Raw genomic sequence first — 19,431 nt, forward strand, 5'->3', positions numbered from 1 at the left:
TCGTGTAAAGCAGCCCAACACAAAACAAGGCAATGGAAAGATTACAGTACCTGAACAAACCTTGTGTCTGCCAAGTGTTAAAACAGTGGATATGCAGCAGGCAGTACAGGTTGGCCTTTTATAAGGAGGACTGCTGCAAGGGCCAGAAAGTAGGAGAAGAAAAAAACCTGCTAAAACATTTTTATGTGGAACCAGTTCATTTCTCCTCTCTAATAGCAGAGACAAAGCTTGAAACACCTGAGCAAGAATTGTCAGGTCAACCAGGATCTCCAAAGCAGCCTCTGCAGCCCTCAGTTCCTGCTCCACAGCAGGAATGTCAGCCTCAGGAACAGGAGCCAAGGAAGAGAGATGAAGGCAGAGAGCGTCGGCCCCCACAGGACAAGAGAAGGGACATGGACCGGCACCAGGAGCCGCCCTCTCAGAGGGAAGCAGAGGAAGCCACACCACCAGATGGTGGAGGAAGCAGAAGTGAGTGACACAAAGACCAGTTTTGGATTCCTCTGCCTTGCACTCCATGAGGTCGTCTGCAGAAAGGGCAGCATTTCACTAAAACCTCTGGAGGCTATTTCTATGTTGTGCAAATCTGTGACATAGAGTAATGGAGGGCTGTCCAGCTCCAAAGCTGCTGACAAATTGCCTTTAGGAAAATTCATTCAGGCTGAGCTGGCTTTAGGGTGGTGCAGTTAACTTAGCACAGCTTCAAAAGTCTTCTGGGCCTGCAGTTACTGTGGGCTGAGCTCTGAGAAGGGGCTACTTTCTCCTCTGTTTTCTGGGAAGAAAAGTTTAGCAATTGGAGGCAGGAACTGGAGCATCTTGCAAAGTGGAAAGAAAAAAGCAATGGCTTTGAGACTCAACTGCAAGGAGCCATGCCCTTGCTTTGAGTGGGTTTAATCACAGCAAACTTGGTTCTAAATTATCTTTTTTCACTGCTTTTTCTTCCTGGGCCACCTCCCTGGTTGTGTGTCTCAGCAATTATGCTGAAGCGCATCACTCGGTTCACCCCTCCGGAGGTGATTGTGGGGCTCCTGGCCCCGTACGTGCGTCTGTCCACGTCCAGCGTGCGCATCATGAAGAACAAGGCTGGGCGGATGGGGCAGACCTATGGCTTCATCGAACTGGAATCTCATGCTGTAAGTAGTTTTCTGCTTTCACCTGCTCCTTTTGTTGGTATCTGATATCTGTAGAAGTAGAGAAACCACAGAAATATAAGAAATCTCTGTACTTGTGAGGCTGCTGTGCTGGAGTCAGTCCTTTTTTCTGCTTGTGTGACCAGGTACAGGAATTAGCTGGTACAGCTGTTGTTCTCTGGCTTTAGTAGTCAAAGATTGATTGTTGTCACAAGCTGTGACACTGATTGAGTTTCTCACCTCAGTACATTTCTTTCTAGACACTCTAAATTTGAACACTTCTTTCATAGGTATTTGGTTTGCAGAGAACTTGAATCCAATTATTTTTGTTTGTAGAAGGCAAGAATCTCAATTAACACACCCTCCCATGTCAGAGGGTTCACATTTTCTGTTTCTGGGTGGCTCCCAGACTCCATAGCTTTTCTTTGATGTTGTTCCCAGAGAGTGTTTACCAAAACACTTTGGGGCAGCAGCAGCCACAGTGCTGCACTGTCTGGCAGCCCGAGGAGAATGCTGTCCCCAGCTGTAAGTGGTCATAAGACAAGCAGAGAACCTCACATTGCATTTATCCCTTTTGTCACATCCTAAATACCCTTCTCTGACACTTAGACTAATATTTATTGTTGTGTTTCTTGTCCTACTGAGCACAAAACATTCCTTTCAGGCAGACTAGATTTGTACAATGTACTGTTTCCTTCTCATGGAAAGGGACATTCTTCTTCCTTTTACAGGAAGCGCTGAGGCTTCTGAAGATACTGCAGAACCTGGATCCCCCCATCTGCATTGATGGGCGTACATTGGAAGTGAATCTTGCTACAGGGAGGAGAAGGTACTGACACATGAGGCAGTGGCGTTGTCCTTTATGTGTTGTACAGTGAGGCTAGAATTCTCTCTGTTGTCAGAGCAGGTGCTTGAAGTTTGGCATGGGAATTAGCACAGGTGTTCCTACAACCAAAAAAATGTGTTGGAGAAGTGAAGCTTGAGGAAGCTTCAGTGACTGAGCAGAATGGGATTAGTGATCATAATGCATCTTGTTGTCCAGCTGTCAAATCCCATTCTGTAGGAATTAGTGGGTTCAGCTTTTCAAAAAACATGTGGAGAGAGTCATCTTTGTAGACACAGCAGAGTGGAGTAATATTTCTTGTGGAGACAGTGGTTTGCCAAGTCTGTCTCCTGGGATGGACACAGTCCAGCATGTGGCCAGAAAAGATGGTCTTTCTGCCTTTATTGGTCCTGCTGATTATTTGAATATACTGAGGTTGGTGTAAAACCAAATTGCTATTAACTTGCAACTTTTGTCTTAGCAGGAATGACTATGGGGAGCACGGTGACAATTCCTACTATGGCCCGGTAGGTCTGCACAGCTTCCCTGCAGGTTGCTTAAAGGGAGGGAGCACTGTGGGGTGATGGACCTGACTGTGTTAGGCTTTTTCTCTTTGGCTGCTGACATACTGCAGAACATGTTTCACCACGTTTGAAGATGGGCTGATAATGCTCAAATGTGCCCACTGCTGCTCTGCCCCTCATACTGTTTATCTTTGCATAGAAGTGCAAGTTGGTGCTGCTGGAGGAAGTTCTGGGCTGGGTTACTTGATGCCACACTTTACAGAGGGATTTCACTGATGACTGATCTCAGTTCCCAGAGTGAATGTCTCTTCAGTGTTTGCTACTAGACTACAGGACTCTTCCCATATATTGGATGAGGCAAAGGCTTCCATATGAATTGCTATGAGCACCTCTCATGGAAGCTGCAGAGATCTCGTGCTTTGTGACACTGCCCATTGCTCTGTAGATAAAAAGCTATGTCTGCTTGTGCTCTGTTTAGGATGGCTAAATGAGCCCTTCTCCTGAACTTTAGGCCTGTCAAAGGGAGGAGAAGCAATATGATGTTTGTTAAAGAGTGTCTGATTTGTTTGTGTTCACTTACTCCAGGGCAGAAGGGGCATGAGGGACAGGAGGGGTGGCGAATCACAGAGACGCACCAGAGCACAGTGTAAGTTAAACTCTGCTTCACTCCTACTGTGGAGACTTTTCTTCCTTAAAAGGGCACTGACATGTAGAAATCAGCCCAAAAATATTTTAAAGGCTAAGAGTAGGTTTGTTTGCTACACCCACTTGTGAGTTCCTTTGCCAACTTTGTTTAGTCACATTTTCCTATCTGATGATGTGCGTCTCTCTATTCTCACTGTGCAAAACTACATGCAGATAAAGGAAACTTGCTGCCTATTTTTCCTTGTTGTGGAAAACTGATGGGATAAAATCAGCCTGGCAGTTACTAGAGAAGACAGAAGAAAATACACTTGATGCAGCAATGCCAGTAGCTGGAAGAGCACTCCTGATGATTTTACTGATTTAGATATAGCATTTCTGAGGTCTGTCAAAAGACACTCTGGAAATGAGAAGCATTCCTGACATTATGGGCCTGCTACCGTTAAGGCCTTTGGCTTTTCCTATATAAATAGTTCACTCCCCTTTCTTCTTGGGAGCTTTCATGCACTGATGGGGTGGAAGGGATGTGGGGAGTGTCATCACTTTAAACAGGATTGAGAGAGAACAGCTTTTCCTTGTTCACAGGAGTGGGTGGATGTAGATACTCATTACCCCATTCTTAGGGAAATTACTGAATTTCATGACCAAGTGTTGTGGTCTTGTGATCTCAGCACAGCTCCTGTAAATTTGTTTTGATATGGAAGTTTTGCCAGAGTCCTAACCGGAATTGTGAAAACTTATCATCCCTCTCACTCCTTAAAGAAAAGATTATGTAGGTCAAGTGATGTGAAGATATTCATACCTCTCTTGCCAGGAGAAAAAAAAATTATTTCCCATTATTGATCCTTTCACCAGTGTAATGTTCATGCTTTTGTCTCTGTAAAAGGTAAGTTCTGCTTTTGGAAGCCTGTGGTGCTAACTCCTGTCTCTCTCTTCAGCACCATCAGATGTGTCCACATACATTTATGATCCCGACACCGGGAATTACTATGATCCCATAGCTGGGACATACTATGACCCCAGAACTCAGGTGAGTGTGTGAGAAGGAAGCTTTACATACAATATGTTCTTACAAAGTGCTCTTCTCTGGAGGGATTTTGCAGCCACATCCTGAAGCCAGTGTAGGGCAGTACAGAGGCTTTGTGTTTTTCACTCTGTCTTCTGACTTGTATGAAAGGGATGCACATTGCAAAATATAACTTAATGAGAGGCTAGGAGCCCATTAGCTTGTGTTGAACCCGTTGTAACTGCCTCTTGCCTCTGAAGCCCTGCCTTTGGAGAGTTTTTGGTCTGCTTTTTCTCAGGTAGACTTAAAGGCAGAACATCATAGCTAAATTTTGCTGTAGACATGTGATATGTGACTGTCTGTAAGAAAGAATGGACAGCAGAGCTCTGTTTTCATCTGTGGTCTCTTTGCTTCTCCACCCTAGCCAGCAATAGCTGTCAAGGATGCCAAAAAAGAGCCATCAGCAGCGATTTTCTGGAAATATAATCTTGTTTTCATGATCCTGGGGATGTCTGTGTTGTGGGAGAGCAGGGCAGTGCTCTGGTGACCTGGCTGTGGTCAGCTGTCTTCTGCCCCAGCAAAGTTCTGAAGCTTTTGCCCTCTGCAGTCCCTTCCAACTGTGCTCAGCAAGAAGCCCAGTAGGAAGACTGCAGGGGCTGGGCTAAGCTCCAAATGCCTCTTTCAGAGGGAAGTGACGATAGAGCGGGAGCCCTCCTCACCCCCGCCGGAGAGCAGGAGGCGGCGGCACGGGAGCCAGGAGTGGACAAGTGACAGGAAGGAGCCACACGGCAGGGACAACAGGGACAAAAAGGACAAAGGGAAAAGTACTTCTGCTAAGGTAACTCCCTCCAGGCATCAGAATGACCTGAGGCCAGGAGGCTGAGGGAAGAGGTTAGAAAATGGAGAGTAATTGGGGGATTCAAAAAGGATGGGACAGTGAGAGAAGACAGTGGGGTCAGCAGCCAGAAAGGCACATGGTGGTTGTCCAGCCTGGGAGTAAGTTCCCAAAATTTTTCTCTCCTTACATTAAATCCAGGGCTTCCCATCCCTTCATTATGGTGAAGGATTCAGGCACATCCATGTAGCTGAGATATGTTTCACTCATGTTGCTGAAAGCACCCAACTATTGTAATAGACAACAAAAAACTGACAGAGACATTTAAGCACACCAAGGCAGATGATGGTGGATAATCAGCTCTCCCCAAACTGCAGTTTCTGCCCCCCCCCAGTCCTAGGACAGTGCCCTTCACTGCTGTTCCCAGTCAGCAAATGCCACTGTGGGAGCTGCTGGTTGGGAGTAGCTGGCCAAAGTGATGTTTGAGCCCTGGCTACTGACAGGGTCTGAGGAAGGCCAGGAGAGTTGCTAGATGTGATTTAACCACCAATGCAGAAACTGTGTTCTTCCTTGCCTCTTGGTCTGAATGTGCTCAGTGGCATGACCAGTCCTGGGCACAAGGGACCTGAGGGCTGTAGCTCTCCCTGAGGCTGGTAACAAGCCAGCCAAGGAGTCATCAGAGGCTTTCAGGGACACTGACCTAGGAGAAGCATGGTCCTGTCTGAATGGCGGGTAAAAGCTTCTCCAGTAGAAATCATTCTGTCATTTCCATGGATGCTCAGAAGTGGCTTCCTGGCTGCACTGTGCTCTCTCTGACACCTGTGTAATTGCTGGCCTAATGCCCAGTCCTGGATTTTTCAGAATGAGCCTGGAGAGGAGAGATTCTTTGCAGAAGATGTCTTCAAAAAGCCATTGCCTCCCTCTGCGAAGAAGGATGAGAGCACAGGCCTGGTAAGGTGTACACTTGTCTTCCCTGGTCAAGTATGGGTAACTCACGAGCCAGTAAATTGGAGAGTGTCCAGGGCTCCAGCCTAGTTCTCTGTAAAATGTATGAAAGTGAAGCTTCATCCCAGCCTACTGTCTGTGCTGCTGAGCACACAGCTGAGTTTCACAGGCTCATCCTGTGCAGTGCTGACTGCAGTCTCTGGTGCCCTCTGTCCAGGATAAAGAAAATCCTGAAAACCCTGCCATGCTGGCTGAGCCTGGCCATATGTTGTGCCACAGTCACAGCAGAGAAAATTGGTGTTGTCTGGCAGTGGGGGTGGCTTTGAACCTTGTCTTCATGTCCTTTGTGGACACACAGAGGTGCTCAAATGTGACCTGGCCCTGCCCCAGCTCCCTCATTGATATGAGGGACCACTGTCAGCATCACAGTGTAGCAGAGAATGAGAGCGGGATGCGCTGAGGCAGCATGGTGAGCTGCTGCAGCTGTCTCTGAAATCATGAATATGGCTCCAGGAGAGCTCTGGATTCCCCAGAATGGCAATGTCTCCCACCAAAACCACCACCTCATTTCTGCTAACCACCTGGTTTCCTTGGAGACCTGTTTGAATAAGTGCTTAGTTATTGTGTGCTCTGAGTCCATGCTATGGCAATCTCAACACCCGACCTTGACTGTTTCAGACTGAGACTGGAGAGGAGAAGTTCTCTGCAGAAGATGTCTTTAAAAAGCCTTTACCTCCTTCTGTGAAAAAGGAAGAGAGTGCAGCCCCAGTAAGTGTCTCCATAGGATTGGATTTTGACCTGTTTGAGCCTGGATACAGTTTTAGGGAGGCTCAGCACAGCCTGGCTGCAACTGCGAGTGCCAGAGGTGCCAGAGATATTTCTCATGCCAGAGGAGGGAGTGCTGGGGATGGAAGGCAGTTTGTTTTTTAAGTCTGACCTTGTTTGTGGGCTTCTGGCATGGGGACATTTGTTACCTGCATTCAAGCAGGATCTCACTTAACCAGTCCTAAGGCAGAAAACTCTTCCAGCCACCTCCAGGCTGAGGAAGGCCAAATCTCACTGATCTCCATTTCTAGAGGAAATGAGTGACAGCAGCTCACTGCCAGCCACTGCCTCAGTTGGCTTCTTGTGCTCTCAGGTGTGTGGCAAGTTGGAAAAGCCTGGCACCAAAGCATGGCCTGTCTAGAGAGCAGAAGGGCTTCCACCCCGCGGTGTGAAGGGAGAGAAGCCAGCCAGCTCCTCTCTGTTCCCTGCCTGTGCTGCTGGGAAGCAACTCTCTGCCTCTTGGACTGGAACAGAGACAGGAGTCATGGGGAGCTGGGCTGGGGAAGCAAAGCCCCACTGGCCTGGCAAGCTTGATGCTACAAATTGTCACGCTTTTCTCCACTTCCCTCAGCCCAAGGTGGTGAACCCTCTGATAGGACTGCTGGGAGAGTATGGAGGAGACAGCGACAACGAAGAGGAGGAGGAAGAGGAGGAGCAGTCCCAGGCTCAGTGGCTGCCGCCTCCCCCGGCACCACGCGAGGAGCAGCCGCGGAAGGCCAAGGCCAGCGACGACAAACTGACTGACTGGAACAAGCTGGCCTGCCTGCTGTGCAGGAGGCAGTTTCCCAACAAGGAAGTGCTCATCAAGCACCAGCAGCTTTCCAACCTGCACAAGGTATGGGGAGGCTGGGGGCTGCCATTGGCTCAATGGCTTTGCGAGCTGCACGGAAAATGCAGCGGTTGGGTGGGAAGAGCTGTGCTGAAAGTGACACAGGAGCAGGCAAAGTTCCCCCAAAGCTCTGCTCAAAGCATTGTGTGAACTGCTTGTTCCTGCCATGGGAGTGCTATAACGTCAAGGTGTGACTTTGTAAGCTGTAGTGAGATAGCTAAGGCTGGGGAGAGTGGGGTGCTGGCACACACGAGTGTGAGAGCGGTAAGAACTTGGCACGTGCACTCCCATGTTCTGTGCTGCCTTTGAGCTGGTTGCCTTCCTTACTGCAGGGAGGAAGGGCTCCAGGCCTCTGTGGGGCAGCAGGTGGTCTGGGCAGCAAGAGAGGCTGCTGTGCCTGGTATAGTGCAGGTACAAGAGCATACTGCTTTACCTGTGTCCTCATGGGTGGAGCAGATGACCCTGACAGCTTGTGTTCTCTGCTTGACACTGCCTTCTGTCTTCCTCCTTCCAGCAAAACCTAGAGATTCATATGAAGATTAAACGATCCGAGCAGGAACTGGCATATTTGGAGAAGAGAGAGCGTGAGGTGCGTCTGTGGTGGTGGGCAGTCAGCTGCTTGTGCTTCTGCACTGGGGGGGTGGTGGTCCCAGGGGGACTCTCCACTAAGGCTCCAGGTGTCAGCAGGCATCCACTTTGGCACCAGGCATCAGATGCCTCCCAAAAGTGAACTGTGGGCTCACTCTACACAGGGACCTTTAGGTAGTTCTGTGACTTCTAAGATCAGATCTTGCTCCTCACAGAAGGGTCTGAGTGTGGTTTTGTTGTCCTGCAAGCCAGCAGTGGGCTCTGGACTAAGTGGGACACAAATTTCCATCTAAAACTGATGGGGTGTATGGGCTGCTGCTGCCTGGCCAGGGACAGGAGAGCTGTCGCTGTCCATCGTTTGGAAGATCAGAGAGCTGCTTCTGGTGTGCTAGCTGGAAGGCTGCAACAGCAGGTCTGGGTCAGCCCAATAGATGGCATCTGAACAGAGCAAGTGTATGGTGGGATGTGAGCATTCAGGGTTTGTGAGTCCCCAGGACGGCCTTCCAGCCAGCTGAGGATGAAATGAGACCTGGATGCAGAGCTGAGTCTACTGTGCTGAATCCTTCATAGCTCCTGTACTTACTTTGCCCTTTCTGTTGTGAAGGGGAGGCATAAAGACAAAGGAAATGACCGGAGAGAGAAATTCCAGCAGATGGATTCACCAGAGATGAAACGACTCAGATATGACCGGGACTCAGAGAGGTAATGGCTGTTCTGGGTTACGTCTTTTTGGGGATGCTGATGCCAGGATGGGATGTGTGCTGCTGGCAGACCAAGGCTGGGAATTGTCCAGTGGGGTAGATCTGCAAAGTAACAGCTAGACAGACTGAGACAGAGCTCCTCAAAGTGTGAGCCTGTTGTACTGCAGGATATCTTGTAGAGGTCAGAAAAGGGCTGGGGTGGAAACAAGGCAGAGGCAGAGAAAAGCTGCCTGGTGCTGGAGGGGTGAGATGGGTGCCTGATTGTGGCTGGACACAGAGGGCAGAATGCAGCCTGTTCCCATCCACCTCGTCCTTAAGGCACTTGCTGCCCTCCTGTCCTGGCATGCAGCCATTGAAAGAAAGAGCAAAGCTGTGTTTCATCTGTTCCCTGACTCAGAGGAACGCTGGGAGCTGTTTCCATCTCGTTGGGAGTAGGTGGAGGAAGAAAGTGCGTGCTGTGTGAAGTTCCTGACAGGCCTGCCTGCTGTGAGCTCGCGTGTTCAGTGGGCTGAGGAACGGCCAGGCATGTGTTGAAGATGGAACTGGTTATGTGCCTGTTTCTTCTGGCACGGCACCTCAGAAGGAGACCTGTCCTCTGTGTCTTGCAGTTTAAACATGCACATCGTCTCTTCCCTCTGTTTTCCTGGAGTAGCTGTAGATAAACTCAAACAGTTTGTGTGCAGTGTCACCAGCAGCCAGAAAGCAGAAATTGTCTGAAGGAAGAGTCGTTTATGCTGAGATTTTCAAAACTTTGGCTTTTGGTTAATGGTCTTGGATGAATAATGAGGTGGGAGAAAGAGTGTCCGAATAAACACTGCATCTGTTGAGCTCCATGACCACAGTGCTGGGAGAAAGGAAAGATCTAACAGAGCAGCAGGGATTAGACTTTGCTTTCTTGTTATTGCTAAGACTTTAATTAAGAAATACAAGCACAGAAGGCTCCTGGCTTGCTTACACTGTAAATATTTTGAAGTCTGAGCTCATTTCCTGTGCCCTGGTGTATTTCCCCCTGAGGTGGGACAAGAAATTGTGCAGTCAGAGGTGTGTGAGCCCTGCACACAGAATCCACCGTGGTGGTTTCCTTAGGCGGTGTACTTCTGGCAAGAAACCTGGATATCTCTCATGAGAGGCTGAAATGTCAATGAAGGTTCTGTTAGGAGAACTAAAAACCCCTGGAGTGTGTCTGAAGCATTACGAGACTGGACAATTGATTCTGGTTCTTTTGCAGTGACTATGACCCAAGTCTTGATAGTAACAACAAAGGGAACCGAATGGTGCAGTCTCCTGGGTGGAAGAAGGGCTTTGGCTACAACCAGCAGGGCACAGCATCACCAGTGGAGGTGAGTCTTCCCTGCCTTTCAGAGCACACCACTGTCCTGCAGCCCATAATGTTTCCCAGGACAGCTGGAGGGAGTTAAGTCAGGCTGCAAATCTCAGCACCTGCTTGATGGAATAATATGTGTGCACTGATGAACTTTGCAGGCTGGGAGGGGCTGCAAGTATGTTGGTTGTTGAAAAAGGTTAGAATTTGTATGGATCTGGAGGTGTTGGAGGTAGAGTAACAGTGAGCAGGAAGCGTGTGAGCATCTCATTAGTACCTGCTCAAAGTCAGGCTAGGGTTTGAACAGGTCACCAGCTCGGTTCTCTGCAGCAATGCAAGCTGGAGAAAAAGGTGAACTTCCCCTGGGGAGGTGTGAGCATAGCCAAAACCCCAGGACCTAAGATGCTCTTTTTCTGCTCTGCTTACCACTTGTGAGGGAGGCTCTTGCTGCCATTGCAGACTCTAGACATCAGAAGATAATACCAAGGTAGAGCACCTGCCAAGGAACAGAGGCCCATTGGCAAAGGATGTCAGAAATAGGCAGGGTCAGGTAGATCCTGCCTTCGGTGACAGGCTGGTCTCTCAGTGGACCTTAGTTTACTGCAGAGGGTTTATCAGAGAAGCAGCCTGGGGCAGGGTCTGCTCTGCCTTGCCCAGGGCCACGTGAGCAGTGCTGTGTTCTGGTGGCAGGTTCGTGGCTGGCAGGAGCTGTGGTGTGCACAGCTCTGTGCTGAGGGACAGGCAGCTCGGAGCAGGGCTCACGAGGTGGCGGTCAGCCTGCAGTCAAGTAGATCATTAAAGCAAATATTTGAGGCTTCGTGACGCACGTTTGCTTGGGCCCAAATCCATGAGGCAAGAGTCCCTCTTCAGTGCAGACAGCAGGAACCAGCCCGAGCTGAGTCCTTGTGGTGAGGTCCCTGTGCCCATAAAACAGGCTCTGCCCAGAGCCAGCTCCAACGCTGTGCTCTGGGAGGTCTGAGCTCCCCTCAGGGCTCCCCATGTGCATGGGGAGCTGATGGTGAAGCACAGCCCTCCTACAGTTCATAGAGAGGCCAGAAGAAACGTGCTTGCCTTTCACTTCCAAGTCATGCTGGGCAAAGCCACGCGACCATGCCAGCCCCACACAGCTCTGATCTCTTGGCCCAGCTGGTGAGATCTCTGGTGTTCAGGTGGGTTGGACTGAAAAGCCAGAGAAACTTCCAGCCTTGGGCCTGCTCTCCTGGACTAACTGCAGGCAGGTATTGCTGAATAATGCAGGCGCTGGCTGCAGAAGCCAGTCCTTGAAAACTGATTGAAATTCCAAGTGAGGTACCAGTGCCCATGGGAGTTCTGTTAGTGAGAACAGCTGAGCTTGTGCCAATGCAGGCAAAGTGCAAACAGCTCCCCAGGAGCCCAGCTCTCGCCAGTGCTTTCCTTTGCTCGTGTTCAATCCTGGCTCACCCCTGGCTGCTGACACTGACCCTTGGCTGCCCACCCTTGGCTGCCCACTCCTCCGTCTGCTCCTCCATGGCTGATCCCTGGGCTTTGATTCCCACTGGGCATTTGCTGGCTGCCTTTGTTGCCCACAAAGGGTCTGTAGTTTTTCCCAAAGAGCTTTTGGAAGAACACAGAGCGCTTGCTCTTCCTCTGCTCGTGTATCCACACGGGAACAGTCAGCACTCCTGAAGCAGCCCGGGGAAGCTTATTTATGGGAGGAGAAATCACTAACAGAAGCTGTGTCTGTTTGCAGGCAGACAACAGGAGGAAGGGCCCTGGGCTGGGGGCCCCAGGGAAGCCCCCCAAGAGGCAGTCCAACGAGACCTACCGTGACGCCGTCCGGAGGGTCATGTTTGCCCGCTACAAGGAGCTTGAGTGAACGGTGGAGGAACCTCAGATCTCTCACTCCATCTCTGTTTCGTTCTCTCTGTGTCATGTTCTTTTGAAGGTTTGGTCTTCTTTCTTTCTTTCTTTTTTTTTTTTGGTTGTTGTTTTTTGAATTGTTACAGGTTTTGCTGCTAGAATTTTTTTAATAAAACTGAAAATTTGTTTCAGTGCTTGTCTTGTGGCTAAAATGGTGTGTTTTAAAAGCATGGTGCTTGAAAGGTTCTCTGCTGATGAGATCACTGGGAGTTGCTGCTGTGTCAGTGGGACTGGAACAGGTTTGGTATCTTGGAGACCCTGTCAGTGGTGCCACTGTCCTGCAGTGTGTTCCCTGTCATCTCAGGGACAGATACCCCTGGTGCCATGTACTCCTGGGTCAGGGTGGGAGCTGGGAGCAGGAGATGGCCCCAAGGCCTGGGGGGAATTCAGAAGCAGGAGTGATCTCTGAGGGATTCATCCTGGCAACTGATGAGGTCAGTAGGGTTCAATTAATAGCAGGAGCTTAATGGCTGAGGGTGACTTCATTAGTGCTGGGTGTTGTCTGGACATCCCAGCCAGGGCAGAGCATTCCACGTGGGGTGGGCTGGATCTGGTGGCAGTATTGTGTGGGGACCCTCATGGGGATATAACCATGCTGGCCCAGGGTGTCAGGAGAACGGAGGAAAAGCCAAGTAGGTGCTGCTGGCCTGTCCTGGGGAGGTGTGGAGGCAGCTCCTGGGCAGGAGTTTGTAGCAGGGGCAGTTTGACCAAAGCACAGGAGTTTGTGTGTGTGAGCACAGCAGGGGCAAGGATGAGTGTGGCCTGCAGGGATAAGGATGATGCCAGTGGCTGTGGCTGGTGGGAGCAGATCTCATGCCTGATGGGGAGCTGGTACCCACCACCACCTTCCTGTTCACGTGGCAGAGAGTAGGGCCTGACACTGATTTCAGATACTCCAAAGAAGGGAAAGCAGGAGATGTGGAAGCTGAAAACAGCAGGATTTGGAGGTGAAGAGCCACCTGCAAGAGCTGACGGTTTCCAAAGGCAGCAGAAGACCTGTCCAAGCTGTGTTTCCTTGTCTCTGGCACAGGCAGTGCCAGAGGAGCGTGGAGGACACGTTTGCAGTATTGTAGCCCCTGGTGCTGCACCCAGGGGTGGTGGAGGTGTGCATGGTGCTGGTGAGTACATGGGGGGTGAAGGCCTTCAGTCTTCCTGGGAGCCCCAAGCATGTGAGGGATGGGTCAGGAAGGTGATGGGCTCCTGGGGATGAACTCCTACACAGGGAGAAATGGTGGTGGCATCACAAGCTGGTGCTGTCAAGTCTGGAAATTATCCATGCACCAAGGGGGAAGAGGTATGACTGTGATGGGGCACCATTTTGAGAGAGGGAAGAGGGGAACCTGAGTGCAGATTGGTAGCTGCAGCTCAGGCTGTCCTGCACCTGGGTGTGTCAGGCACCTGGGTGTGCCAAAAATGAGCACCCACAGAGCATCATTCCCAAGACAACCAGAGGGAGCCTTTACAGCTGCCAAATGTGAGAACTCATTAGCTGATTTTACTAATTTGCTAAGTGGGTACATGCATCTTAGTGAAAGCATGTTAACAACTGATAATACGTGATTAATTAGAAGATAATAAACCAGATAAATGTAAGAGCAGCTTCCCTTGGACAGATGGACCGCACTAAAAAATGTATGTTCCTTGGCTGAGTCGTGTGCTTGCTTGCTTCTAATCTGTGATGTGTGTGTCTGAAAGGAGAAGCAGCACAACACTTTCCTTGCAGGCCCATTGCCAGGGCTTAAGTCGGGAACAGAAGAGGAGCAGGAACAGACTGCTGTGAAAAACGAGAAAAAAAGCAATTAAAAATACCTACTTGCAGGATGTATCCGTCTCCAGTCAAATCCCTTTTCTGTCTGTAGTGGTAGATACACCTCCCATTAGTTGTATTAATCATAGAAATACTCGTGTGTTTGCTTCTTCTATTTTGAGGACCATAGTAAATGTTTATGGGAAGTTAGGAATATTGTTTGTGTCATAAGAGGTCAGAGCAGCACAGTGTTACTCCCACAAGTGTGGGATTTCTGGGGATGTGCTGTGTGTGGCTTGGGAACACCTGAACTGTAGGAAGTATTCTGGTGCCAGCCCATGGAAAATCAAGGTATCCCCTGGACAGATACTGACTTCCTGGAAATTCCACTTCCCTGAGGTAACCCAGAGTGAGTGAATCCACCCCAGAATGTGTATTGCCTTGAACATGTGTGTGTAGACTATACATACATCTCTCCATAGGCATGGCATCTACCCATGCTGTGCATCTGCAGGGGATATCCAGGGTTAGGGGACATGGAGCCTCTACTGGGGCTGGGTTGAGGTGACTGGAACGAGGTTATTCCCAAACTGGAACAGACAAATAGAGTAAGAAGCTGAAAGCATTACAAAGAAGCACTAAACCAGAAAACATCATGTTCTTTCAGGAAAACAGCAGCATAGTTGGTGATGCAGAAACCCCAACTATTTGTCCTTGATGCAGTGGTTGTGATGTCTTTAATATTTTTTAAAGGATGGTGACCCAAAGCTGTAGCTGAATTGCAACTACCTTTACATCTTGTAACTCTTTTGCTTTTATTTCAGAGATTACTCACCACTACGCTTCTGCTGTGGCTGTGTTCAGCACATTGCCTTGTGTGCCATCCTGTGGCGATGGGTATGGCTCAAGTTACAATTTATTTTTATTTTTGGAAGGTCCTAATAAGAGAATTGGAACAACTCACAGGGTAGGTCCTGTGAGCAGTTGCTTGGTGTGCAGGTGTTAGACACAGGAGGAGGACCGGGGGACCCATAACCAGCACTAAGGTTGGGGTGAATGGAACTGTGTACAAAAAGCCCAGGCAGAAAAAGCAGAACAAGGGGGTTCAAGGGATTATTTAATTGAAAAGGAACAAGCAACAGGAATCTTGGACTGTGAGTGGCTCCAAAGGGGAGGTTAAATCCACCATTTAGAGGGTTGGGGGCAGTTCTGCCTGGACTCCTGCTCAAGGGAGTGTCGATCTCTGTCAGTCACACAGGTTGGTATGCAGGAGGCTGCTTAAGACATCTGAGATTTTCTGGAACATGAGCTTCTTTTTTTCACCCTTTTCCAATGTAAAGCAAGTAGATAGTCTTTGATTTCCAATATTTATTCATATTAATATTGATACAGCAGTGACTCAGTCCCTTCTCAGTGAAACATATTTATGTAAAGAGATGGAGCTGTGCTTTGTAAATAGAAAAAAACCAGTAAGCTGGGCTGAGGGAAGTGTTTGTAAAAGGGAAGAAAATAGAGAAGCCAGGGAATGCCCTCCCCTCTGCACAGTGACTGCCTCAGGGAGAGAGGGACTGCTGGAGGAGGACGAGGCGGGGGCCACCCCTCAGATACCAGCTGAATATGATGAACAATTTCGCTCATTTAATGTTTCAAGGCTTGAGAAACAGGAGTTCAGTGTTCAGAGGAGGTTGTTGCTCAAATCATGCCCCTGTTTTAATGTAGGTTTTCCATTTCCTTATTTATCCATATCCATACAAAGACCATTCTGTTCTTTGTTCTTGTACTGGGGACGTTAACGCTTTCAAATGTCATAAAGTATAATCTTTGTGAAGCTGCACTTTAATAGACTTCCTTCTGGTAGCACAAAGCTTCAAAGGAAGATGAATGACACTAAAGTCAGTCACAGTGCCCAGAATAGCCAGGATAAGCATGGACACAATTGTCCAAGCTTCATATGGATTTTTCTTGCCAGCACATTTTGAAGGGGTTGTGTTCTGGCCAAACTACTGCTGGTGGCTGTGTGGGTCTGTGTATGTGCTGCTCTGCCCTTTTTGCAGCCTGGGGGAGGCCACTCCAGTCCAGCTGTTAAAGTGCACCTCTTTCCCTGTGGAGTGCTTGGGAGTGCTTTGAGGAAGCTGGAATGTGAGCATTGCCCCCCAGGGACAGAGTCCCCCTTCCCATACAATGGAAGGATGGGCTGGTCCAGAAAAGGCAGAGGGCTGGATAACAGCTTGGAGCTCAGCCCTGGAGCTGCCCCAGCCATCACCCCACAGGCACTGCTGCTGCTGCAGACACCCAGTGAGCATCTCCCACCCCAGGACATCCCTCTGCCCACCTACAGCAGGATTCCACACTGCCCCATGCTGGGCTCCATCACCAGGGAGGAGAGGATCGGCCTGAGGGGCTGGGGCACCTCTCTTGGGGTGGTTTGGATTCCTGTTAAGGAGGGGCAGCAGGAGCAGGGTCATCCCAGCTTGTCACAACAAGCTGGCATCAAATCTGCCTGTACCTCCTGCCCAAGGTCCATCCATGAGGTGGGGCTGCCCACTGAGCCTGAATCTGGCCTGGAGAGAAGGCTGGACCTGAGCACAGCTTGAGAGAGTGCTCACAGCACTGGCCTAGCCTTAAATGGAGTCCCCAGGCTGGTGGGCAGCAGATGGGTGCCTGGAGCTCACCTGAGGCCACTTAGTGTCCTCCAGGCCTCAGCAGGGTCTTGGGTAACTCACTTGGGTCCTTCTGTTGCTGGGGCAGAGGAGAGGCCAAGCAGCTCTCTTGCAAAGACAGGAAAGTCCCTTTTCACCAAAGTTCTGTTGGGCTGTGCCTGATCCATTAATTTGGCTCTGGGGTGCACTTCTGAAATCCATCTCACAACTTCCCCCACTTTTGGATTGTGTCCTGGAGCAGCTCAGGAGAGGTCTGACTTGGGCCAGTATCAACCAGATTCCTTTCAGATGAAACCAAACCCAATATGCTCCAGGAATGCACCTCATGCTCTCCAGCCACTGATGGGCGTTCAGGCTGCAGGATCAGCCCAGAGCCTGTCTGAAGCTAAAAACACCTTGTAAATCACAGAACCATTTAGTTTGGAAAAGACCTCTTAAGATCACTGAGCCCAGCTGTTAACACTGCCGAGCCCATCACTAAACCATGTCCCCAAGTGCCACTTCTACATGACTCTTAAATCCCTCCAGGGATGGTGACTCCACCACTTCCCTAAAGAGCCTGTTGCAATGCTTGACAATCCTTTCAGTGAAGAAGTTTTTCCTAATATCCCATTTAAATCTTCTCTGGCAAAACTTCCAGAAGACCATTTCCTCTTGTTCTGTCCTTTTATCCTGATTAAACCATAACATGTATTTGTTGCCTGAAGGAAGAGCCTGAACATCCCCCAGCTCCAACCTGCTGCCAAGGAGTTCTGGAGAGCAATAAGGACACCTTGTGCCCCTTTTCTCCAGGCTGAAGCCCCCCAGTTCCCCCAACCCCTTCTCATCAGGCTGCTCCCAGCTCCTTCACCCTTCTCTGGACGTTCTCCAGCACCTCAATGTCCTTCTTCTAGTGAGGGGCCCAAAGCTGAACACGGGATTCTGGGGGAAATATATAGTTAATACATCAGGTCGTGTCTGCTCCCGCTGCACTGTGCTTGTGCACTGGAGCCCAAATCCTCACAGATTTGCCTTTCCATCACATTTTGCTCTGGAGTTGCCCATGGACCACAGCTTTCCTTTCTACCCCCGATGCCCACGAGCCTCTCCCATCTCTTCGGCTTCCCAATCCCCAGCCGGAGCGCCGCATCCGCGGCTTTCCTATCCCCGTCCGCGAGCTGCGCCGCGAGCTGCAGGGATGGAACTTCCCGGGAAAAGAGGAATATTCCTTTCTTTCCCCGCGGCTGCATGGGCCGCACGATCGCGCACCGCTAGATGGCAATTGCGGCGTGCGCACGGCGGGACGGGGCAGCCGCAGGATGCCGCGGCCGGGATCAGCGAGGGGCTGCCCCCGCTGTCCTCCCACCTCCGGCTCCTCCTGCCGCCGCAGCCCCAGGTGCTCCGGCCGCGCTGCGAGAAGCCGCTGGAGGGGCGGCAGGGTGAGCATCGCCTCCGGGATCCCGCTGGCCGGTGAGTAATGAGCGATGGTTAATCGATTAATTAATTGCTCGTGAGCCCGGCTGCTCCGGGCTGCCTCGGTTCGCTCCCTCAGAGCTGCCTGGGGTGGCATTCCCGGCGGAGCAGGAGCCGGGGTTGATCAGTCATGAGCTCTTCTGCTTTCAGTCAGCTTCGTGGTGTTTTACAGCTTCGTGCAGAGTAACTCAGGAGTGACTGGGCTTATCCCGGCCCCCGTGGAGAGAGCAGAGCTCTCCCTGCCGCTCTGCTTGCCCTGGCACGGCATGAAAAGTTCTACTGACCTTTATAGAATCGTGGAGTGCTTGGAGTTGGAAGGGACCCTAAAGGTTACCTTATTCCGATCCCCCGATCTTCTATGTTTGTGTCATATCTTTTAATGCTGTAACTTGGGTCCCAGGAGGTTTTGTGCTTTTTTACTACACTGAAGCTGTTTCCAGAGCTGGTTTTTCTAGGGTTTCTTAGCTTCAATGCTCTACTTTGCTGCTGAGGAGCCCAAAAACCCACACTGAGCTAATTGGCTTTGCCACTGCTCAGAGATAACTTTGTGAGATTTCTCCTTCCTCACCAGCTAGCAATCAGTCATTTGCCTCCAAAACGGTTGTGTCATTCTTGATCTAAGGAGAAAAAAAAAAACAAAAAACCAGCCTCCCTGGTCAGTGAGGGAATTGTCCTCTGCTTGGGCTTTATAAAATCTGTTGGGACAGGGAAATCGTGTTTCTTCAACCCCCTCTGCAATGCCTCAGCTCTCAGAAACTCGGGTCAAGTGATACAGCAGGCAGAAAAGAAACAGAGCCTGAGAAATGCTGAGTGCTCTGCAAAGGAGTCCCTTAAGTAATGATCCTTCTGCTTGGAAGCATCACAGATCTCGGGGATGGATGGCTGGGAGTCAGGAGACTTGCATGCCTGAGTGTCCTGAGAGTGACGGGTGGGTTTCGGCGTGAGGGGCTGATACACAGGGTGAGGGAGGAAGGAGAAGGCTGAGTGGTTGTTTATGGCCAGAAACAAATAAAAAAAAACACTTAGAGAACTTAAATTAAGACAAAAAGGGTAATTTCTTTCTTTCTACCCTTGAACTAAGACAACCCTTGGCATGAATCACAGCTCCTGAGTGTGTACCCTAGAAGGCATCTGGGCCATGGGATGCGCTGCTCACTGAAAATCAGCTCCAGTGAGCCTGCCCTTAGTTAAGAAGTTTATTGCCTTTAAAGAACCATTGCTTTGATCCAGCTGCTGAGCACTGTCAGGAAAATACTGCTAAACTGGAAAGCAGCACTTTTTCCCTGCAGCCATGTGCCCAAGGGAAGGGGGAAGTGCTGCAGGAGATCTGGTCCCAGAACTGTGGCACACATGCCGGCCACGCGCCCCGAGCGCGAGCCATGGGGAGCTTTCTCCTCGCCCAGTGGAGCGTGTCCAGCCTTCTGCCGGCCACTCCTGCTCTGCCTTCAAAGGGAGGGGTCAGGCAGCCCTGACGGGTCACTGGCTTGACACGATGGGCTGCTGGAAC

At 50.2% G+C, this 19,431-nt stretch overlaps 1 protein-coding gene across 4 annotated transcripts in view; it reads left to right on the forward strand.

The window, feature by feature from the left end:
- RBM6 (RNA binding motif protein 6) overlaps positions 1-12,202 on the forward strand; it is a 57,835-nt gene extending 45,633 nt beyond the window's left edge. For 2 of the 4 annotated variants that reach the window (XM_021529168.2, XM_021529169.2), the window contains exons 10-23: positions 217-468; positions 970-1,130; positions 1,859-1,956; positions 2,432-2,477; positions 3,060-3,120; positions 4,055-4,146; positions 4,808-4,960; positions 5,819-5,908; positions 6,581-6,670; positions 7,299-7,562; positions 8,071-8,145; positions 8,749-8,846; positions 10,074-10,185; positions 11,896-12,202. In XM_021529168.2, coding sequence (XP_021384843.2) covers positions 217-468; positions 970-1,130; positions 1,859-1,956; positions 2,432-2,477; positions 3,060-3,120; positions 4,055-4,146; positions 4,808-4,960; positions 5,819-5,908; positions 6,581-6,670; positions 7,299-7,562; positions 8,071-8,145; positions 8,749-8,846; positions 10,074-10,185; positions 11,896-12,021 — 1,718 coding nt within the window. In that variant the 3' untranslated portion in view covers positions 12,022-12,202. The remainder of the gene's footprint in view (positions 1-216; positions 469-969; positions 1,131-1,858; positions 1,957-2,431; positions 2,478-3,059; positions 3,121-4,054; positions 4,147-4,807; positions 4,961-5,818; positions 5,909-6,580; positions 6,671-7,298; positions 7,563-8,070; positions 8,146-8,748; positions 8,847-10,073; positions 10,186-11,895) is intronic. The other 2 variants (XM_021529170.2, XM_021529171.2) reach the window with 2 other exon arrangements.
- The last annotated feature ends 7,229 nt before the right edge of the window (positions 12,203-19,431 follow it).

The sequence above is a fragment of the Lonchura striata genome, chromosome 12 (genome assembly GCF_046129695.1).
Source record: "Lonchura striata isolate bLonStr1 chromosome 12, bLonStr1.mat, whole genome shotgun sequence".
Taxonomy (NCBI): domain Eukaryota; kingdom Metazoa; phylum Chordata; class Aves; order Passeriformes; family Estrildidae; genus Lonchura; species Lonchura striata.